The 21,347-nt window shown below is 41.5% G+C and overlaps 1 protein-coding gene across 1 annotated transcript; it reads left to right on the forward strand.

Moving 5' to 3' along the window:
• Positions 1–1,847: 1,847 nt before the first annotated feature.
• On the forward strand, positions 1,848–21,189 carry rap1gds1 (RAP1, GTP-GDP dissociation stimulator 1; the record flags this gene model as incomplete). Its single annotated transcript, XM_034217848.1, is given in 11 exon segments — positions 1,848–1,976; positions 2,539–2,604; positions 2,607–2,663; positions 8,086–8,229; positions 15,941–16,072; positions 16,296–16,430; positions 16,983–17,108; positions 17,559–17,698; positions 18,445–18,571; positions 19,114–19,242; positions 19,356–21,189. Coding segments are annotated over 11 exon segments (1,313 nt in total), but the record flags the coding sequence as incomplete, so codon positions are not given.
• Positions 21,190–21,347: the final 158 nt, after the last annotated feature.

The raw sequence follows: 21,347 nt of genomic DNA on the forward strand, positions 1-21,347 counted from the left end.
AGCCTCACAGAGCCTATATGGCTGTAGATTCTACATTTCTCTCTTGTGTTCTGATAAACAAATAAGGAAATACATGTTAATCCAATTCAAAATGGTTGGTGGGTCTATCTTTTTTATTCACTTTGACCAGAGCCAGGCTAGCTAACCTTCCTTTCAGACTTGATGCTAAGCTTAGGCTAACTACATCTTGACTCCTGTCTGTACTGCCACACCAACCAGGATGTAATGGTCTGAAAATAAATTAAATAACTGAATAGGCTTATTTAACAAGAAGTTGATCTATCCTGTCAGGTAGGGAGTCTATACATAGGAACCTGTTGGGTAACTTGTGTAAAATGTAAATAAATGAATCAATCTAGCCTTAAACAGGCCTTATCTTTTTAGCATTGTACAGATTTTCAATAAAATAACCAACATTTTTTAAGAAAAACAGGATGAAGTCATTTTATCAAGCTTTTATGTTCCCATGCTCAAAAAGGTTGCAGTTTATCCTACAGTGTACTTTCAGTATGCTTTCTCTTCCATATGTTTCTATCTCCATAATCTATCCAGATTCTTTCTATATACATACTTTAAAATGTACAATGTACTGTTTCCATCCATGCATCTTCTTTCTGGACTATGCTACAGTTTTCTGTCTTTGTGACAACAAGGCTTGTATACAGGAGCAAGTATTTGATCTGACGGACTCACATCTCCTGCCAAGTTTCTGTTGGCACTGGACAATGGGTTGCTTCTATTTGTCCGGGTGATTCTTTGGTGTTGGGTTGCTCTAACAGAATGAATGAGGTTTTGTGGCTTTCTGCAGCTTCCAGCAGCTTCCAGCATCTTCCGCATCTTCTTCCAGCTTCTAGCTGACTCCTCAAAACTTTCCTAATGTTGAAATAACAACTTCGCACTTACTAAATCAAACACTGAATCATCAGCATCCGCTACAAGCAGGAATCTTTTAACTGTTCTTCAATGAGGGCAATGCATTAACAGGAGTGCTAGTATTGAAATATAAATATTTTTTAAGGATTGCAATTGTGTGCTAAGTGGGAATTGTTGTTAAAGTTTAAAGATAAAGTTGTCTGTGCGCGTTAGTTACTCTGTAATGGCAACAGTTTTGGCTTAATTCAGTACTGCAAATGGCTAGTTACGAGAAGAGAATATCAACAACAAAAAACTTGAACTTTCTTTGACATCTCACCACCTGCCTCCAAATATACTGTTCTTCTGCTGAAGGGTTAGGTTGCCCTGCTACTGTACGTTTTGATTGACATTAATTAAGTAAGGGCCTGATGAGATCTTTTGAGAATTGTTCTTGAGACTTTAACTCAACTTGTTCCTTCCTGTTTTTTTATGGTCATCCTCCCACTTGTGTCTTTCTCCGCCATTGATTTGTTCACCCTGGTTTCTAATTAAGAAATACATTTTAATACTTATCTTTCCTTTTTCACATTTCTCCTGAGCTCTACCACTTCTTCTCCGCTCCCTGTGATGTGTATAGGGTGTGGGCCGAATGACTAATTTCATGCAGATATTATGTAGGCACATGCATTCAATTAGAAAATGAGATTCAACGTTTTAAGGGGGAATAAAGTCCTGATTGACCCGCAAAATCAGTGGCATCAATTACGCAACAGCATTTTAGTTTTGCTAACGTACTGTAGGCCACCATAAGCCACTAAGTAAAGGCTGAAGGACTTTTAGCAAGCTCATTGAAATCCTGGAGAGATTTATTTTCTCTTTTTCATAGCATTTATTGAATGAAATAGCATTATGGTGATCACATTTCAGCAATCTAACATTACGATTAGAACAATGGATCAACTGCCTGTCTTCCCTATCTTTGTTTTTTGCAGATTCCTTACAAGCTCAGCTGATCAATATGGGTGTGATTCCCACTCTGGTGAAGCTGCTAGGCATCCACTCCGACAACGTAGCCCTGACAGAAATGTGTCTAATTGCCTTTGGAAATTTGGCCGAGCTTGGTGAGTATACCTGAATATCTGTTTTAGCTTAATCCAGTATAATTAATGTCTTTAAATATAACGACTGCCAGAATCCACACATTTATAAAGAGGCCCTTTTATGCTCATTTTCAGGTTTCAGAATGTATTTGGTTTTCTCTTCTGGGACATGTCTCCATGCTTTAATGTTCTAAAGCTCTTTATTGTTCTCATACTGCCTGTGCTGCAGCACCTCTTTTCACCCTCTGTCTGAAACCAGAGCCCAGTCTGCTCTGATTGGTTAGCTGGCTGGCTCTGTTGTGATTGGTCAAACTGCTTAGAGATGTCCCGCCCCTTAGCCTCACGTACATTGTGTTGGAGTGCTAGCCAATAGAAGCGTCAGTGTTACGTAGTGATGTCACTATCTTACAGAAGTAAACAAAGGAGTCCCATGGAAGCGTTTCAGGCAGGGGGGGGAGTTTGTAGGAGAGAAACTCCCTCTGGAGAGAACACAGGGATGTTTGCCTTTGCAGACCATTTACATGCACTAAAACATAGAACGTAAAGGATTTCTCCTCCTCTGACTCTGCTCTGGTGTTTTCAGAGTCCAGCAAAGAACAGTTTGCCTCCACCAATATCGCTGAGGAGCTGGTGCGTCTGTTCCAGAAGCAGACAGACACGAGAAGAAGGAAATGATTTTTGAAGTTCTGGCTCCACTTGCAGAAAACGGTAATGGGATTTTTCTTTCATCTCTTTTTCATTAATAAGTCTTACCGAATGCCGTATCCACTGTACGGTGAAGGGAAGAGATTAGGACATAAAATAGAGAGACTGCGGTGCTCTCTCTAGCGTTTAGATTAAAATCATGTCCGCCTACTCCTCAGTAAATTATCCCCTCAGTGTGAGTCATGCTTTCCGGGATAGCTGCTATCTGCACAGTCATGGCAGACAGCTCCTGCATTGGCTCAGCTGCCCTTTTGTGTTTTGTGTGTGTGTGTGTGTTGTGTGTGTGGTGTGTGTGTGTGTGTGTGTGTGTGTGTGTTGTGTGTGTGTGTGTGTGTGTGTGTGTGTGTGTGTGGTGTGTGTGTGTGTGTGTGTGTGTGTGTGTGTGGTGTGTGTGTGTGTGTGTGTGTGGTGTGTGTGTGTGGTGGTGTGTGTGTGTGTGTGTGTGTGTGTGTGTGTGTGTGTGTAGTGTGTGTGTGTGTGTGTGTGTGTGTGTGTGTGTGTGTGTGTGTGGTGTGTGTGTGTGTGGTGTGTGAGTGTGTGTGTGTGTGTGTGTTACACTTGCTGTTGTTATCACCATTCCAGGCACACTGGGTGCTCCCACACTGTCAGTCTCCAGGACAACGTCCTACTTAACTCCACTCTAGAGAAAGCTCTCTCTCGATCTGTTTCATTCCGCCGCTCTGCATCCTGTCAGATACAGATAAAGAAATCTAACCGTGACAATTTCTAGATTGTTGTCTTGACTTTTTACTGCTCAATTGTTTAGGTTTTCACAAATTGTCCTAACATAGAAGGGACACATTCAAAATAATTTCCTAACAACTGCAAACTGTAAAAAAGCAGACTATAGGCGCTTTCACACCGGAGTACTTTTCCCAGTATAGTTCCGATAGTTCTTGAAATGTTGTGTTCACACCAAAAAAATCCAGAACTAGAACTAAGTTCATGAGAACCTTTTCACCCCTTTTTGGTCCCTGCTAGAGAGCAGGTACTTTCATGGGAGAAAAGGTTTCCCATTTCTGATTGGCTGGAAGGATTGCAAACCAGGCCCCGTAAAACTCGGAAAGGTTTGTGAAGCCGCCATTGTATTTGCTGGCATTAGCATTATTAGCATTAGCCCAGCGCACCAACGCAGAGAGACTAACTTATGGCAACACAAAAGAAAAATGGGAGCGGTGGAGATGAGGAGGTGTCGGCGTTCTGGCGATTTACTCGGAAGCCAGTCCCCAACTCCGGGGACTTCGGGTGGCAGTATACACCGTGAAGTTGTTTGCGGCCTGCCAGTAAACCCAAAGAAGAAGAAGTGACGTCAGCGGCTTCATTTGCCTAATCCTCCCTCAGGGACTTATTCCGGTGTGAACGTGATCTTCTCTTTAGTTCATCAGAACTAAAGAGTTCTGATGAACTGCAAAGTACTTGGTGTGAAAGTGCCTATTGATGGGGTTTTTTCTATACTATTTTAGAACTGTTAACGTGCAATCATTACATCTTCAGATTATTTTTCTTAGTCTGCATTACAAGTCCAGGGCTGCCAACATTTGAGTTCAGCTTGGAGTGAGATTTTTTTTTTGGTGAACCGAAAAAAGAAACGTTCATGTGTACAGTGTTACAAATGTATTGAACATGTACAAACTAGGGTTTCCCATTAATGTCCCGGGCGCTACAGTGAAATACGCACATACAGTGTACCCGCGACTCTTACATTGAAGGCTTGATAATCAGCTCACAGCATATAAAATGGCATATAGGTGTAAGCAGAGTTAAATTGCTATTTTATAAGTGTGGGGGGGGGGGGGTCCTCACCTCCTCTAGGGGGGTCCGGGGGCATGCTCCCCCGGAAAGATTTTTTTTTACAATATTGAAGTTAAAAGCATCAACCTGGTGCACTTTGAGAGCAAAATGAATTTATGGATATATCTCTCAACACCCATATGAAACGGAACTGTTAACAGATTTTCTTTTTCTTTATGGATATTTTACAAATCACTCCCCTTTTAAACTGTATTCTTGTTTTACTGTCATAGTATTTCATAACTATCCCAACTGTGTGGTCCCGGCGCCCCGTCACCGCCCACTTACGTCATCACAACAAACCACACGTGTACAGTGTTAACCTGAAGCCCTTGGCCTGTGTTGATGGCATCACTGTTTTACCAGCCATTGCAACATATAACAACTCCCACACATTCATGTAGTTAAATACCCGCTCCCTTAACAACAAAGCATCACTTATTAATGAAATCATCATTGATAGGAAATTGGATTTTCTCTGCCTCACTGAGACATGGCAAAACCACAGGACTTCCTCACACTCAACCTAGCCACCCCCCCCCCAGGTTATGCTTATCTCCAACAGCCCCGCTCCATTGGTCGTGGTGGTGGGCTGGCAGTCATCCACAGAGCAGATATCCCTGTCCAGGGATGCAAACTTGTCACCTTTCGGCGAAATTCCCCGTTTTGAATCCAAAATATGTCGTTTGTGTGATTCATGTAGATCTGCAATAAAAACATTGTTGGGGTATGGGGGGGGGGTCTGGGACCCGGAGTAATCTGCGGCCGCGAGCTGTTATGTGCCATCATGACACGCATGGTGTTCTTTTTTTATATATGCAGCGCGAGCTGTGTGCTCGAGTCTTCCTGCCTCTCGGCTCTGCTCATGGATGTATTATAAGGCTCTGCTGCTCCGCGATGATGGTCTAGCTTCAGCAGCCACATTACCTACGGGTGCATTCGTTAATATTAACTGTGTGGTCCGGAGTCACTGTGGCACAGACTGACCGCTGGTGAACAGCTGTTAGAACGGGCCGTTCAGGTGTTCAGAGCAGAGCTCCCTGTCGGAGCGGCAGAGCGTGATGTGAACTGAAAAGTTTTTCTGTTGCAATATTATCGTTGAGCTAGCTAAGTACTCAGATCTTGTACTTGATTAAAAGCAGAAGTACTCAGATCTTGTACTTGAGTAAAAGTAGAAGTACTCAGATCTTGTACTTTATTAAAAGTAGAAGTACTCAGATCTTGTACTAGAGTAATAGAAGTACTCAGGTCTTGTACTTGAGTAAAAGTAGAAGTACTTGAGTGTAGGAACAATCCTGCAATCAAAATGTTCCTCAAATAAAAGTACAAAAGTATTATCATCAAAATATAGTTAAAGTAGCAACAGTAAGTAGAAGTACTCAGGTCTTGTACTTGAGTAGAAGTACCAGAGTGTAGGAATACTCTGTTACAGTAAAAGTCCTGCATTCAAAATGTTCCTCAAGTAAAAGTAGAAAAGTATTCTCATCAAAATATAGTGAAAGTAGCGACAGTAAAAGTAGTCATTGTGCAGATTGGTCCATTTCAGAATAATATATATGATATGTTTTATAATGATTGATCATCAAAGTGTTCTCAAAGCTGGTAAAGGTGCAGCTAGTCTGAATGACTTTGTATACTGCAGGGTAGCTTGTGGATTTACTCCAGGTGGAACTAAAGTCTGAGTTAACACTTGATTATATTTCACATCATTCATCCAGATCTGTGAAGTAACTATAGGGATTAAATACATGTAGTGGAGGAAAAGTACACAATGTACCTCTGGAGAGGTACATTGTACCTCTGTAGAGGAGAAGAAGAACAAAGTAGCAAAACATTGAAATACTTAAATAAAGTACAAAAGTATCTCAAAATTGTACCCAAGTATAGTACTTGAGTTTATGAACTTAGTTACACCACTGGCTATACAGATAGAAAGACTAAGCCTTGCACAGAGGCATGAAATACATTTTCAAAATGCTCAACAGTGCTGCCAAAATGATAAACTGACTGCTACACAATTAAAATAAATGCTTTTATATATTTCTATTAGATGTGACTCTTTGGCGTTTCTGTTATTATTACCTGCTGCTTTAGTTGTTCTGACTGCTAACATCCTGTTATTCCTCATTTTAAAGCCGATATTCCGTGGGGTCGGGGGTCTCGGGTCCTTGTCACCTTTTTCATACCTGATGAGGTTGCATCCCTGCCTGTCAAACAGCTGCTTGTGACGAATACAATCTCACTTGAGTGCATTGCCTTCTCAGTGGCTGCCCCCTCAAAGCAGCAGGTCGTCCTCATTTACCCGCCCCCCCCAAACCTTCCACCTCATTCATGTCTGAGTTGTCTGAGCTTCTCACCTCAATCTGCTCCATGTCCCCATCCACACTACTGCTAGGTGATTTTAACATCCACGTGGACTCCAGCACCTGCACCTTTGCCGCTGAGTTTCTGTCACTATTGGAGTGCTTTAACATCACACAGCATGTCCAAGGTCCCACCCACACTAAGGGCCACACCTTGCGTGTCTTTACTTGCAGAGAGAAGCAATCAGCTTCATGGACTGCCTTGCATCACTCCAATAGTGTCCAGAGCTGGCTGCCATTACAAGTAGTGGTTTGGGATTGTAGCAATGCAGTTACAGTTGTTTTGCAATTTACTTGATATATGTTGCAATGCAGGCATGTGTTCAATTGTTTATAGCCTGCATTTATTTTGTGATTAGACTTTTATAAATCATTTAACTAAGAGTGAAACACTTGATGTGTTATCTTTATATATATATATATATGTGTGTGTGTGTGTGTGTGTGTGTGTGTGTGTGTGTGTGTGTGTGTGTTGTGTGTGTGTGTGGGTGTGTGTGTGGTGTGTGTGTGTGTGTGTGTGTGTGTGTGTGTGTGTGTGTGTGTGTGTGTGTGTGTGTGTGTGTGTGTGTGTGTGTGTGTGTGTGTGTGTGTGTGTGTGTGGTGTGTGTGTGTGTGTGTGTGTGTGTGTGTGTGTGTGTGTGTTTCTGAAATGCACTTCAAATGATCACTTTTCTCTTGATTTCCCTTTGATATTTTCTTTAGGTACAGTGTTACTTGCAGCTAATTGATTGATTGTTTTATGGGTATTCTGTGTTGAGATGGTGCAAATATTTTTAATACATATCCAATATATTTCTAATACATTTCTCTTGTGTTGTTCTTTCACATAACTAAGACTATAGAAGTGTAAAAAATAGGCTACGTCAGATTATTCCAAGGGACATACAAGTCAATCAAGTACATTTTATTTATATAGCCCAAAATCACAAATCAGAATGAGGGGGTCCTTGGTGTATTCTCTATCTTGTAAGGGGTCCTTGGCTGAAAAACAATTGAGAACCTCTGACCTAAGCTATCTGATATTATCATAATGCTAGTAGATGGAACAGGTATTGATTCACATTTCCATATGCTTTTATGATTTTGCTAAAATGTGTGTAAATAAAGCTTAACTTACAAGACATCATTTCTATATTATACTTCAGGTCTTTATGGTGAGCACTGATGAGTCTCGTGTGCTTTCTGCGTCACATGATGCACATCATATGGTGCATTACTGCAGTGCAGCAGCAGTGCGTTTCAGTCTTAACTGTGTCATCCTTCCCTGCCAGATGTGATAAAGCTGCAGCTGGTGGAGGCCGGCCTGGTGGAGTGTCTCCTGGAGGTGGTGGCTCAGACTGTAGACGGAGAGAGAGAGGAGGACGTTGCTCAGCTCAAGACTTCCTCAGACCTCATGGTTCTCCTGCTGCTGGGAGGTAAACTTTGATTGGCGTTTCCAACACATAGGGTCCATTTTAAAGAGGATATATTATGCACATTTTCAGATTCATATCAGTATGTAGTGTCTCTACTTTAAAGAGTCCTCTCCTGCTGATGTTCAGGTGTATATCAGTATGTAGTGTCTCTACTTTAAAGAGTCCTCTCCTGCTGATGTTCAGGTGTATATCAGTATGTAGTGTCTCTACTTTAAAGAGTCCTCTCCTGCTGAGGTTCAGATGTATAACAGTATGTAGTGTCTCTACTTTAAAGAGTCCTCTCCTGCTGATGTTCAGGTGTATATCAGTATGTAGTGTCTCTACTTTAAAGAGTCCTCTCCTGCTGATGTTCAGGTGTATATCAGTATGTAGTGTCTCTACTTTAAAGAGTCCTCTCCTGCTGATGTTCAGGTGTATATCAGTATGTAGTGTCTCTACTTTAAAGAGTCCTCTCCTGCTGATGTTCAGGTGTATATCAGTATGTAGCGTCTCTACTTTAAAGAGTCCTCTCCTGCTGATGTTCAGGTGTATATCAGTATGTAGTGTCTCTACTTTAAAGAGTCCTCTCCTGCTGATGTTCAGGTGTATATCAGTATGTAGTGTCTCTACTTAAAGAGTCCTCTCCTGCTGATGTTCAGGTGTATATCAGTATGTAGTGTCTCTACTTTAAAGAGTCCTCTCCTGCTGATGTTCAGGTGTATATCAGTATGTAGTGTCTCTACTTTAAAGAGTCCTCTCCTGCTGATGTTCAGGTGTATATCAGTATGTAGTGTCTCTACTTCAAAGAGTCCTCTCCTGCTGATGTTCAGTGTCTATCAGTATGTAGTGTCTCTACTTTAAAGAGTCCTCTCCTGCTGATGTTCAGGTGTATATCAGTATGTAAGTGTCTCTACTTTAAAGAGTCCTCTCCTGCTGATGTTCAGGTTGTATATCAGTATGTAGTGTCTCTACTTTAAAGAGTCCTCTCCTGCTGATGTTCAGGTGTATATCAGTATGTAGTGTCTCTACTTTAAAGAGTCCTCTCCTGCTGATGTTCAGGTGTATATCAGTATGTAGTGTCTCTACTTTAAAGAGTCCTCTCCTGCTGATGTTCAGGTGTATATCAGTATGTAGTGTCTCTACTTTAAAGAGTCCTCTCCTGCTGATGTTCAGGTGTATATCAGCATGTAGTGTCTCTACTTCAAAGAGTCCTCTCCTGCTGATGTTCAGGTGTATATCAGTATGTAGTGTCTCTACTTTAAAGAGTCCTCTCCTGCTGATATTCAGGTGTATATCAGTATGTAGTGTCTCTACTTTAAAGAGTCCTCTCCTGCTGATGTTCAGGTGTATATCAGTATGTAGTGTCTCTACTTTAAAGAGTCCTCTCCTGCTGATGTTCAGGTGTATATCAGTATGTAGTGTCTCTACTTTAAAGAGTCCTCTCCTGCTGATGTTCAGGTGTATATCAGTATGTAGTGTCTCTACTTTAAAGAGTCCTCTCCTGCTGATGTTCAGGTGTTTCAGTATGTAGTGTCTCTACTTTAAAGAGTCCTCTCCTGCTGATGTTCAGGTGTATATCAGTATGTAGTGTCTCTACTTTAAAGAGATCCTCTCCTGCTGATGTCAGGTGTATATCAGTATGTAGTGTCTCTACTTTAAAGAGTCCTCTCCTGCTGATGTTCAGGTGTATATCAGTATTAGTGTCTCTACTTTAAAGAGTCCTCTCCTGCTGATGTTCAGGTGTATATCAGTATGTAGTGTCTCTACTTAAAGAGTCCTCTCCTGCTGATGTTCAGGTGTATATCAGTATTTAGTGTCTCTACTTTAAAGAGTCCTCTCCTGCTGATGTTCAGGTGTATATCAGTATGTAGTGTCTCTACTTTAAAGAGTCCTCTCCTGCTGATGTTCAGGTGTATATCAGTATGTAGTGTCTCTACTTTAAAGAGTCCCTGTCCTGCTGATGTTCAGGTGTATATCAGTATGTAGTGTCTCTACTTTAAAGAGTCCTCTCCTGCTGATGTTCAGGTGTATATCAGTATGTAGCGTCTCTACTTTAAAGAGTCCTCTCCTGCTGATGTTCAGGTGTATATCAGTATGTAGTGTCTCTACTTTAAAGAGTCCTCTCCTGCTGATGTTCAGGTGTATATCAGTATTAGTGTCTCTACTTTAAAGAGTCCTCTCCTGCTGATGTTCAGGTGTATATCAGTATGTAGTGTCCTCTACTTTAAAGAGTCCTCTCCTGCTGATGTTCAGGTGTATATCAGTATGTAGTGTCTCTACTTTCAAAGAGTCCTCTCCTGCTGATGTTCAGGTGTATATCAGTATGTAGTGTCTCTACTTTAAAGAGTCCTCTCCTGCTGATGTTCAGGTGTATATCAGTATTAGTGTCTCTACTTTAAAGAGTCCTCTCCTGCTGATGTTCAGGTGCATATCAGTATGCAGTGTCTCTACTTTAAAGAGTCCTCTCCTGCTGATGTTCAGGTGTATATCAGTATGTAGTGTCTCTACTTTAAAGAGTCCTCTCCTGCTGATGTTCAGGTGTATATCAGTATGTAGTGTCTCTACTTTAAAGAGTCCTCTCCTGCTGCATGTTCAGGTGTATATCAGTATGCAGTGTCTCTACTTTAAGAGTCCTCTCCTGCTGATGTTCAGGTGTATATCAGTATGTAGTGTCTCTACTTTAAAGAGTCCTCTCCTGCTGATGTTCAGGTGTATATCAGTATGTAGTGTCTCTACTTTAAAGAGTCCTCTCCTGCTGATGTTCAGGTGTATATCAGTATGTAGTGTCTCTACTTTAAAGAGTCCTCTCCTGCTGATGTTCAGGTGTATATCAGTATGTAGTGTCTCTACTTTAAAGAGTCCTCTCCTGCTGATGTTCAGGTGTATATCAGTATGTAGTGTCTCTACTTTTAAAGAGTCCTCTCCTGCTGATGTTCAGGTGTATATCAGTATGTAGTGTCTCTACTTCAAAGAGTCCTCTCCTGCTGATGTTCAGGTGTATATCAGTATGTAGTGTCTCTACTTTAAAGAGTCCTCTCCTGCTGATGTTCAGGTGTATATCAGTATGTAGTGTCTCTACTTTAAAGAGTCCTCTCCTGCTGATGTTCAGGTGTATATCAGTATGTAGTGTCTCTACTTCAAAGAGTCCTCTCCTGCTGATGTTCAGGTGTATATCAGTATGTAGTGTCTCTACTTTAAAGAGTCCTCTCCTGCTGATGTTCAGGTGTATATCAGTATGTAGTGTCTCTACTTTAAAGAGTCCTCTCCTGCTGATGTTCAGGTGTATATCAGTATGTAGTGTCTCTACTTTAAAGAGTCCTCTCCTGCTGATGTTCAGGTGTATATCAGTATGTAGTGTCTCTACTTTAAAGAGTCCTCTCCTGCTGATGTTCAGGTGTATATCAGTATGTAGTGTCTCTACTTTAAAGAGTCCTCTCCTGCTGATGTTCAGGTGTATATCAGTATGTAGTGTCTCTACTTTAAAGAGTCCTCTCCTGCTGATGTTCAGGTGTATATCAGTATGTAGTGTCTCTACTTTAAAGAGTCCTCTCCTGCTGATGTTCAGGTGTTATCAGTATGTAGTGTCTCTACTTTAAAGAGTCCTCTCCTGCTGATGTTCAGGTGTATATCAGTATGTAGTGTCTCTACTTTAAAGAGTCCTCTCCTGCTGATGTTCAGTGTATATCAGTATGTAGTGTCTCTACTTTAAAGAGTCCTCTCCTGCTGATGTTCAGGTGTATATCAGTATGTAGATGTCTCTACTTTAAAGAGTCCTCTCCTGCTGATGTTCAGGTGTATATCAGTATTTAGTGTCTCTACTTAAAGAGTCCTCTCCTGCTGATGTTCAGGTGTATATCAGTATGTAGTGTCTCTACTTTAAAGAGTCCTCTCCTGCTGATGTTCAGGTGTATATCAGTATGTAGTGTCTCTACTTTAAAGAGTCCTCTCCTGCTGATGTTCAGGTGTATATCAGTATGTAGTGTCTCTACTTTAAAGAGTCCTCTCCTGCTGATGTTCAGGTGTATATCAGTATGTAGTGTCTCTACTTTAAAGAGTCCTCTCCTGCTGATGTTCAGGTGTATATCAGTATGTAGTGTCTCTACTTTAAAGAGTCCTCTCCTGCTGATGTTCAGGTGTATATCAGTATGTAGTGTCTCTACTTTAAAGAGTCCTCTCCTGCTGATGTTCAGGTGTATATCAGTATGTAGTGTCTCTACTTTAAAGAGTCCTCTCCTGCTGATGTTCAGGTGTATATCAGTATGTAGTGTCTCTACTTTAAAGAGTCCTCTCCTGCTGATGTTCAGGTGTATATCAGTATGTAGTGTCTCTACTTTAAAGAGTCCTCTCCTGCTGATATCCAGGTGTATATCAGTATGTAGTGTCTCTACTTTAAAGAGTCCTCTCCTGCTGATGTTCAGGTGTATATCAGTATGTAGTGTCTCTACTTTAAAGAGTCCTCTCCTGCTGAGGTTCAGGTGTATATCAGTATGTAGTGTCTCTACTTTAAAGAGTCCTCTCCTGCTGAGGTTCAGGTGTATATCAGTATGTAGTGTCTCTACTTTAAAGAGTCCTCTCCTGCTGATGTTCAGGTGTATATCAGTATGTAGTGTCTCTACTTTAAAGAGTCCTCTCCTGCTGATGTTCAGGTGTATATCAGTATGTAGTGTCTCTACTTTAAAGAGTCCTCTCCTGCTGATGTTCAGGTGTATATCAGTATGTAGTGTCTCTACTTTAAAGAGTCCTCTCCTGCTGATGTTCAGGTGTATATCAGTATGTAGTGTCTCTACTTTAAAGAGTCCTCTCCTGCTGATATCCAGGTGTATATCAGTATGTAGTGTCTCTACTTTAAAGAGTCCTCTCCTGCTGATGTTCAGGTGTATATCAGTATGTAGTGTCTCTACTTTAAAGAGTCCTCTCCTGCTGATGTTCAGGTGTATATCAGTATGTAGTGTCTCTACTTTAAAGAGTCCTCTCCTGCTGAGGTTCAGGTGTATATCAGTATGTAGTGGTCTCTACTTTAAAGAGTCCTCTCCTGCTGATGTTCAGGTGTATATCAGTATGTAGTGTCTCTACTTTAAAGAGTCCTCTCCTGCTGAGGTTCAGGTGTATATCAGTATGTAGTGTCTCTACTTTAAAGAGTCCTCTCCTGCTGATGTTCAGGTGTATATCAGTATGTAGTGTCTCTACTTTAAAGAGTCCTCTCCTGCTGAGGTTCAGGTGTATATCAGTATGTAGTGTCTCTACTTTAAGAGTCCTCTCCTGCTGATGTTCAGGTGTATATCAGTATGTAGTGTCTCTACTTTAAAGAGTCCTCTCCTGCTGATGTTCAGGTGTATATCAGTATGTAGTGTCTCTACATGTCTCCATGCTTTAATGTTCAAAAAGCTCTATTGTTCTCATACTGCCTGTACTGCAGCACCTCTTTTCACCCTCTGTCTGAAACTAGAGCCCAGTCTGCTCTGATTGGTTAGCTGGCTCTGATGTGATGAGGGATGGGTATCGAGAACCGGTACTAAATTGGTACCGGTAGCTGATTGGTCAGTACTGGTATACGAATAAGAAACTCCCTCTGGAGGGAACACAGGGATTTAACTCTTTGCAGACCATTTACATGCACAGAAAGCTATAGCACACACTACAGGAGAGGGAAAACCCGAAAAGAAGAATAGGCCCTCTTTAATTCCTAGTAAATGATTTTAATATCACAAATATACCTCAAACCTGCTTGCTTCTTCTTCTGTCATGAAATAGTTAATGTTAAATGTAAATCATATAAGCAGTTCCATAGGATACTGAAATCAAACAGTCATATTCATATTCCCTCCATATCTGAACATAAAAAGAACCTTGTGTAACACTCATTTAAAATTCACACTTACTTCCAACTTTTATATTAGTGTTGCAGCACAGCCAAATCTACAAGGTCATCATTATCCCTCCATATTAAGCAACTCTATTAATGGAATGCAAAATGTAACCAAATACGTGGCCATACATATAAATGCACACAGTATTCTGTCCTGCACCGACGAGAGTATCAATAATTCAACCTTTATGTGAATATTTTATTGCCGTGGAATAGCCTTAACATGGTGTGTTATAAATATAGATACTGGACTCTAATCTTATTATTTCCATCATTCCACATGATGGTGTTCATGGTCTGCATTCTTGTATGTGCTATACTACAGTTAATACATTGAATGAGTGATTAAGCAATAATTCGCCCACATGTTCCACTAGTGCTTAATAAATGGACTGTAAGATAGTGAACAACATTTTTTCCTGTGCAGTTACATGTTTTTGACCGTCAACTAAAGCCAAGATCAGATTATAGGATACTAATGTCTATTGGGAAGATCAGTATGTCAGATTAGAGAATTGCCTGCTGTTTTCCTCTCGAGCTGAAAACACTCCCATGAGATCCAGGAACAGATAAGGCAGCCTGAAAGGCCAAACACAGGGCAACAAAAGGTTTCTCAATGTCGAGTACGCTTGCTTGGTAGCACGTCTTCCGAGCGTCTTGCTTCAGAAGCGAGGCAAGAATCCTTCCTGGCATTCGGAAAACGAAGAGTGGAACAGGCGAGCAAGTGTGCAGGTGTGTGTCACATGAGAGGCCCCGCCTTACATTTTCCACCACAGATTTGGGGAAATTGGTCCGTGCGCAAAGCATTGTGGGGATTTTAAGACTGCAGAGTCTACACATGTGCAGCCTCGAAATTTCTCGCTACGAAGTACGCCGGGCTCGGTAGAATTCCAAGTATGCTGGACATTGGAACAGTCCTTTGGCGGGACTCGATGACGTAGTATGCTTAAAATAGTGGCTCTGAAGCAGCCTTACTCGACATTGAGGAACACCCCCTGTCTGCTGCTCAGGAGCTTGTAACTCTGAGCACACTGATTATTGACTCAACTGACTCAATTAGCAAATCCAGTGAGTGTATCAACATTTGTATCGACTGCTCTCTTTTTATGGGGATTATGGTGCGGGACAGCCAGGGGACAATGAGTAACACAATCACCCCCAAACTGGGTCAAATGAAAGTAGAAACCGTGTAATGGTAGAAATGTAGCTGTGATGTTGCAGAAACCTTAAAGCCTCCATTTAAAAATAATTGTAGTTATACTGTTTTTGAGTTTCTTTTATCTTGTGTGATGCAAATTAAAGAAGAAAAAGTACAATGTGGATGTTTTAAACTATTTATTAATTTGATTTATATAACTAACTGTGATGCATACCGTTACCGTGATATAAAAGCAGAGGTGGAAAAAGGACACTTGAACGTTGCACGTGCTAAAGGTGGGGATGATTTGAATGACTTTTTACACTACTGGATAGCTTAACCTATGATAATATATTATAATTCGTGGTGATTTTATATTTTTAAATACAATTGTTTTATTAATCACCTACCTGCAAAGTAACTAGTAACTAAATATATATATTTTTTAAATGTAGTGGAGTAAAATTATAATATAGCATCATGTGAAAATACTCAAATAAAGTGCCTCAGTTTTTCCTTTAAGTCCACGACTAACATCGCTGTGTAAAAGTAGGACCTTTACTGTGTAGGATCCTGAAATCTGAAGGGGATATATTCCCCCCCTTCCCAGTGGAAATGACTTCCTTTATCCCAACGTAATCGGGGACATTTTCCTCCTGTCCTAATGATCTGCTGTCAGTGACGTTGACCAGCCCTGTACAGTAACCCCTCCCCCTCCCGCTGTGTAGATGAGTCCATGCAGAAGCTGTTTGAGGGGGGGAAGGGCAGCGTCTTCCAGAGGGTTCTGTCCTGGATCCCATCCCATAACCACCAGCTGCAGCTAGCGGGGGCTCTGGCCATCGCTAACTTTGCTCGCAACGGTAAGTTTAATTTTGTGGCAAGAAGTCCCAGAGTAAAGTATTGAGCATGTCTGTTAGGAAAGTGGCATACAGCAGCAAGATAACAGCATTGATGTTATCATAGACAGTGTTGAATCAGGGCTGGGCAAAATATTATACTGCCATGGTCTTGTATGACTACATTTTGCCAAGGACTGGTCATTATGCGACACACCATCAGAATATGTGCTTTTGTTGTATTCAGACGGGAACTGTATCCACATGGTGGACACCGGGATCGTGCAGAAGCTTCTGGAGCTGTTGGACCGGCACGTTGATGAAGGCAACGTCACTGTGCAGCACGCAGCTCTGAGCGCCCTGCGGAACCTGGCCATACCTGGTGAGACACACACACACACACACACACACACACACACACACACACACACACACACACACACACGGCAGGATCTACGTTATCAAGATCCACTTTATTCTAGTTGTCGTAGTGATGGTAAAATATGGTTATGAAAAAAAAGGATCATTCCATTTGGGCTATATGGGGGTGCTGAATGTTTGTTTTACATCAAATTGATTGGTTTCTTATAGTAAATCATAATAAAAAGCCTATTGGTATAACTATCAGCCTATTATAATACTCTTTGTACAAATGTAAGGAGAACTCATGTGCATAAATATCCTAAGTGTGTACATCACTGTGTAGACTAAGTTGCTCTATCCTATTCTGCAACGCTTTTAATATCGGAGCAGCATGTTGGCAGTAGGCTCCGAAAGGCTACATAACAACGTTTGGCCATACTCTGAAAATCAAAGAATACATCGTAACACTTTAGTTAAGCTTGCATAATGCCAATAGAGTTCTTAAACGTGGACATTATAAGGAAAGGCTCTGTTGCCTCTGTGTTTAATGTGACTTGTTTCTTCTCTCCAGTGGTGAACAAATCCAAGATGCTGTCAGCTGGAGTTGCAGACGTGGTGTTGAAGTTTCTGCAATCAGAGATGCCTCCAGTCCAGTTCAAACTCCTGGGGACGTTACGCATGCTCATTGACACACAAGGTAGAGCTTTTATCAGGTCTTTATCTTGGAACCAAATCCATTGAATTGTTCACAGCGAATATGTCCACTGAAGTCCTAAAGTCTGAATTCTATATCTTTTGAAAACATGGTCAGTAGTCATGTTCCATAAAGCAGCTGATTACGTTGGAAGTCTGTGTGAAAGCAAATGTGATAAATATTCCAAGTAAATCCTTAGTCTCTTTCCCTCAGCGTTATTTAAGCTTTGGTGGGGTAATGAGAGATTCTAAGCCGTCTCATTTCTCCGTCATGAAGACACACAGACTGCTGCTCAAGTCTGACCGTGGACAGATGGTTTCATATAAAGAACATCTTTAGAATTGGAGTGAAATAAAAAATGCCGCTTAACCAAAGGAAAAATGGATGGGTATATTTATGCAAATGACTGATAATAATGATTCCCTGGTCTTTGTGGTGTTTGTGCTGTTCCAGCTGAAGCCGCAGACCAGCTGGGAACCAATGGGAAGCTGGTGGAGCGGCTGGTGGAGTGGTGTGAAGCCAAAGACCACGCGGGGGTGATGGGGGAGTCCAACAGGCTGCTGTCGGCCCTCATCAGGCACAGCAAGTCCAAGGTCAGACACAGTCCTGACGTCTGAAGAACCGTTCATTATGCTGAGTTAGAGGAGAGGCTCACATTCTCCCTGGGGGGGGGGAGGAGGAAGTTGCAGCTGCTTTATAAAACCTTTACACCTGCCACAATTAGCTTTAACATTTGTGAGACACATGTTTTTGGATTCATAGGGAGTTTTCATTACGAGTAAAATATCATTAAAGAGGCCATAATCTGCTTTTTGGGTTCTCCCTCTCCTGTAGTGTGTTCTATAGCTTTCTGTGCATGTAAATGGTCTGCAGAGGCTAAAATCCCTGTGTTCCCTCCAGAGGGAGTTTCTCTCCCACACACTCTCCATGGAGTTTCAGGCAGGGCCCCCACAGAAGAAAAGGAGTGACAAAATCCCCCCAAAATATATGTTTATCTTGCACGATCAATCATCTTCTGAAAGTTTGAGTATTCCCGTAGCACTGACAGCCTCTTTCTCCCAGACATATAGATATTTGCAGTGTGATTTCTTTTTTTAAAAAGGCCAAATTATTAACAATGAAATATTCCCTTGGATTGTTTGGGAGGTGTCTTTGTCTGTTTGTCTGAAGGAGTCCATACTTTAAAATCTTCTAGTCTTGAGTTAAGAAAATAATTCAAAACAAGTGAATTCAAATATAATGTAATCTTTAAAATAGTTGTAATACCTCAATAGTTATTCATTCTGTAGGTCCATCTAAGCATTGATTCATTATTGTGATTTTTGTTCTTCTTTTGCAGGAAGTTGTTAAAACTGTCATCCAGGGAGGAGGAGTCAAGCATTTAGTCACCATGGCAACTAGTGAGCATATGATTATGCAGAATGAAGCACTAGTGGCTTTGGGGCTCATAGCAGCGCTGGATTTGGGTAAGAAGAAGAAATAAATCTCACATCTGTAATCACCTCTTGTTTATTATGGTTTTAGTTTTGCACTTCAGAAACTCTTTGCATTCTACGTCAGGATGCTTTTTATTTAATAGGAACATTTTTAAATTCAAAGACTTTGTAACTGCCTGTGATCATTTTCATGAACTCTTAATGATTCTCTCACTGCTGCCTCGAAGGCAGGGACATTTCCATCACCTGATACAGCATCTGTAGAATCTCTTATATTTGTATTTTTGTATACATAACTTAATACGCTGAACGCACAACAAAAATAATGTTGCCAGATATGTGATCCACCTTAAAGAAAAAAAGTGAGAAACCCTTTATGATGGGAAAAGAGTTCCTTTTTATTCTTTATTATCTGCCTTTTCCTTATGAAACATTAAACTAAGAGTCCTGTGACTTCTGAGAACAAACGCAGAACACATTTAAGATCTCCTCAAAGTAAGTCTCTTCAGTACACACTGTAGAAACTGTCCCCATGGTGTGGTCCTAACATCTGGGCTCGGTGTGTGTTCCAGTCGCAGCTGAGAAGGACTTTGTGGTCTCCAGCCTGGTGTCGGTGCTCCACAAGCTGCTGTCAGACGAGAGGAGCGCCCCGGAGATCAAATACAACTCCATGATCCTCATCTGTGCCGCCATGGGATCAGGTGGGACTCAGAGCGCACTGTGGAACATCTCTACCTTTCAAATCAGTCTTACTTAGTTGGATATTAATATTTACAAGATTCTTATCTAACATTCCCCCCCCTCTCTGTTTCAGAGCCTCTCCACAAAGAGGTCCAGAGCCTGGCGTTCATCGACGTGGTGTCCCGGCTGCGGGCCCACGAGAACAAGACGGTGTCCCACCAGGCGTCGCTCACAGAGCAGCGGCTAACAGCCCAGAGCTAAAGGACTGCCCCCCCCCCCCCACACCCCCCACAATGCCTGCCTGACCACCTGATCACCCAATGACTCCCCATGACTGCTCCCCCCCCTGCCCATCCTCATTTGCCAAGGTACCATGTCTCGTTAACTGCCAGCCAATCACAGTCATTCCCTTCCCCCTCCACTAGGGTTAGACTGGTGTCTATCCGGATTGCCAATACTTAATCATAAAATCTTTATTTTAAATAAGAATTTAATCATTGTAAGAGTGGAAATGCCTCTGAAAGTGTTTTTAGACTACTGTGGGACACCAACACTCTGAAAGCCATAATCATTTATTTTGGTTGGTTAGCACGTCCTTAATGCAGGTTTACAAACCAACACTGATCACCTTTCATTACTGGTTTATTTTCTATCTTTGTGTACTGACCATCAGTCTAACCCTGGGCCCATCGTGTACCGAGGCGCCATAAACAGCCAACGCAATAGATAAGAGACTACACTCTTTACGACCATAGCTGTGAGACCATCCGCAGGTAACCCACCAGTGAAAAATGTGCACAAAAGAACAAAAAAAACCTTCCTGTTGTGATTTTTATTTTATTTTTAAGAAAAGCAGCCAACCATGATGTGCCCAGTCGTGTCCCATGTAGCTCGAGAATAGATTGACTAGAAACTGTGCATGTTTTAGTCCTGTTGAAGGTGTGACAGTGTTCATTCGACCTCTCCACCGCCTGCAGAACACCGCCTGCCCCCCCACTCCCACCTCCAGTCTTGTACACTCCTTTTTGATTTTTGCACTTGTTCTGTAAGATCTAGAGATTTGATCAGATTTTTTATTCCACTGTTGTGCAAACATACAACAGCTAGAGGCTCCATCCCATCGCTGAGGACCATGTGAAGCAAATAGTTGGGAAAAGTCTACTTTTGTTAGCCCAGTTAAGCTGAGAGCGGCCGAGTTGAAGACCAAAATAGGGAATTGATAAATGAAAATAATAATATGCTGGTAGTCTTATACTGCAGGTTGCTCAGAACAACATCAATCCAATCAAATCATGGCAGTTTGCTGATAAGTTTAACATCTTGCGCACCCAGATTTCTACAGCTCCTTGTAGCACTGTGGTCAAACTAAGGAAAATACCAATCAAAAGGTAATTTTTGAATTGTGAAAAGTGTTTTTGAATGGGCATGAGATCGTGGCGTTAGCAATGAAGAGCAGCCAAGAACATGAAAACCTAAAGTAAAAGTAGGCAAAGAAAATCACAAGTGTGTTTTGGACTGCAGGACATTTTAAAGTGTGACAACAAGCGACCACTGTTCCTACATGTGTACAGTTTGAGAGTGTCGTGGAGCAAAGTCTGGGGTCCTGTGAGAGCAGATACTGAGTGCAGACAGCAGCATACAACGCTTCATGTTGGACAGCTGGGTGTTCTAGTCAAAGGGAATTCTGCTAACATGCACACGTCAGCATGTCCGACACGTTACGGCGCTCCATCAGCCACCATGTTTCCTGGTCTGTGCTTATTTTCTTCTTGTTTAAAAAAAAAAAAAAAAAAAAGGTATGAATGGTTATTTATCAGATTTGTGCTCTTCTAAAGACACATGCCTGTGGAGATGTATCCATAGTAACTGCGTAAAATACTATAAACTTAAGTGTTTGTTGTAAATGTCATGAGTTGTACATTTGGAGGATTGTAACTCAGCAGATAATAAAAGATGATAGCTGGTGATGGCTGGTGTCTTCATTCTGGTTCAACTCTAAAATGTGCTCCGTGTTCTTCTGCATGCTACGTTTAGAGAGAATGTGAACTGGATCAGCACCTCTAAATCTGAGGCCAATGTTTCCCTACAGAAGAGTTTTTTAACCTTTTTGAGCCGCTATACTGTA

Source organism: Gymnodraco acuticeps, unplaced genomic scaffold (genome assembly GCF_902827175.1).
Source record: "Gymnodraco acuticeps unplaced genomic scaffold, fGymAcu1.1, whole genome shotgun sequence".
Taxonomy (NCBI): Eukaryota; Metazoa; Chordata; class Actinopteri; order Perciformes; family Bathydraconidae; genus Gymnodraco; species Gymnodraco acuticeps.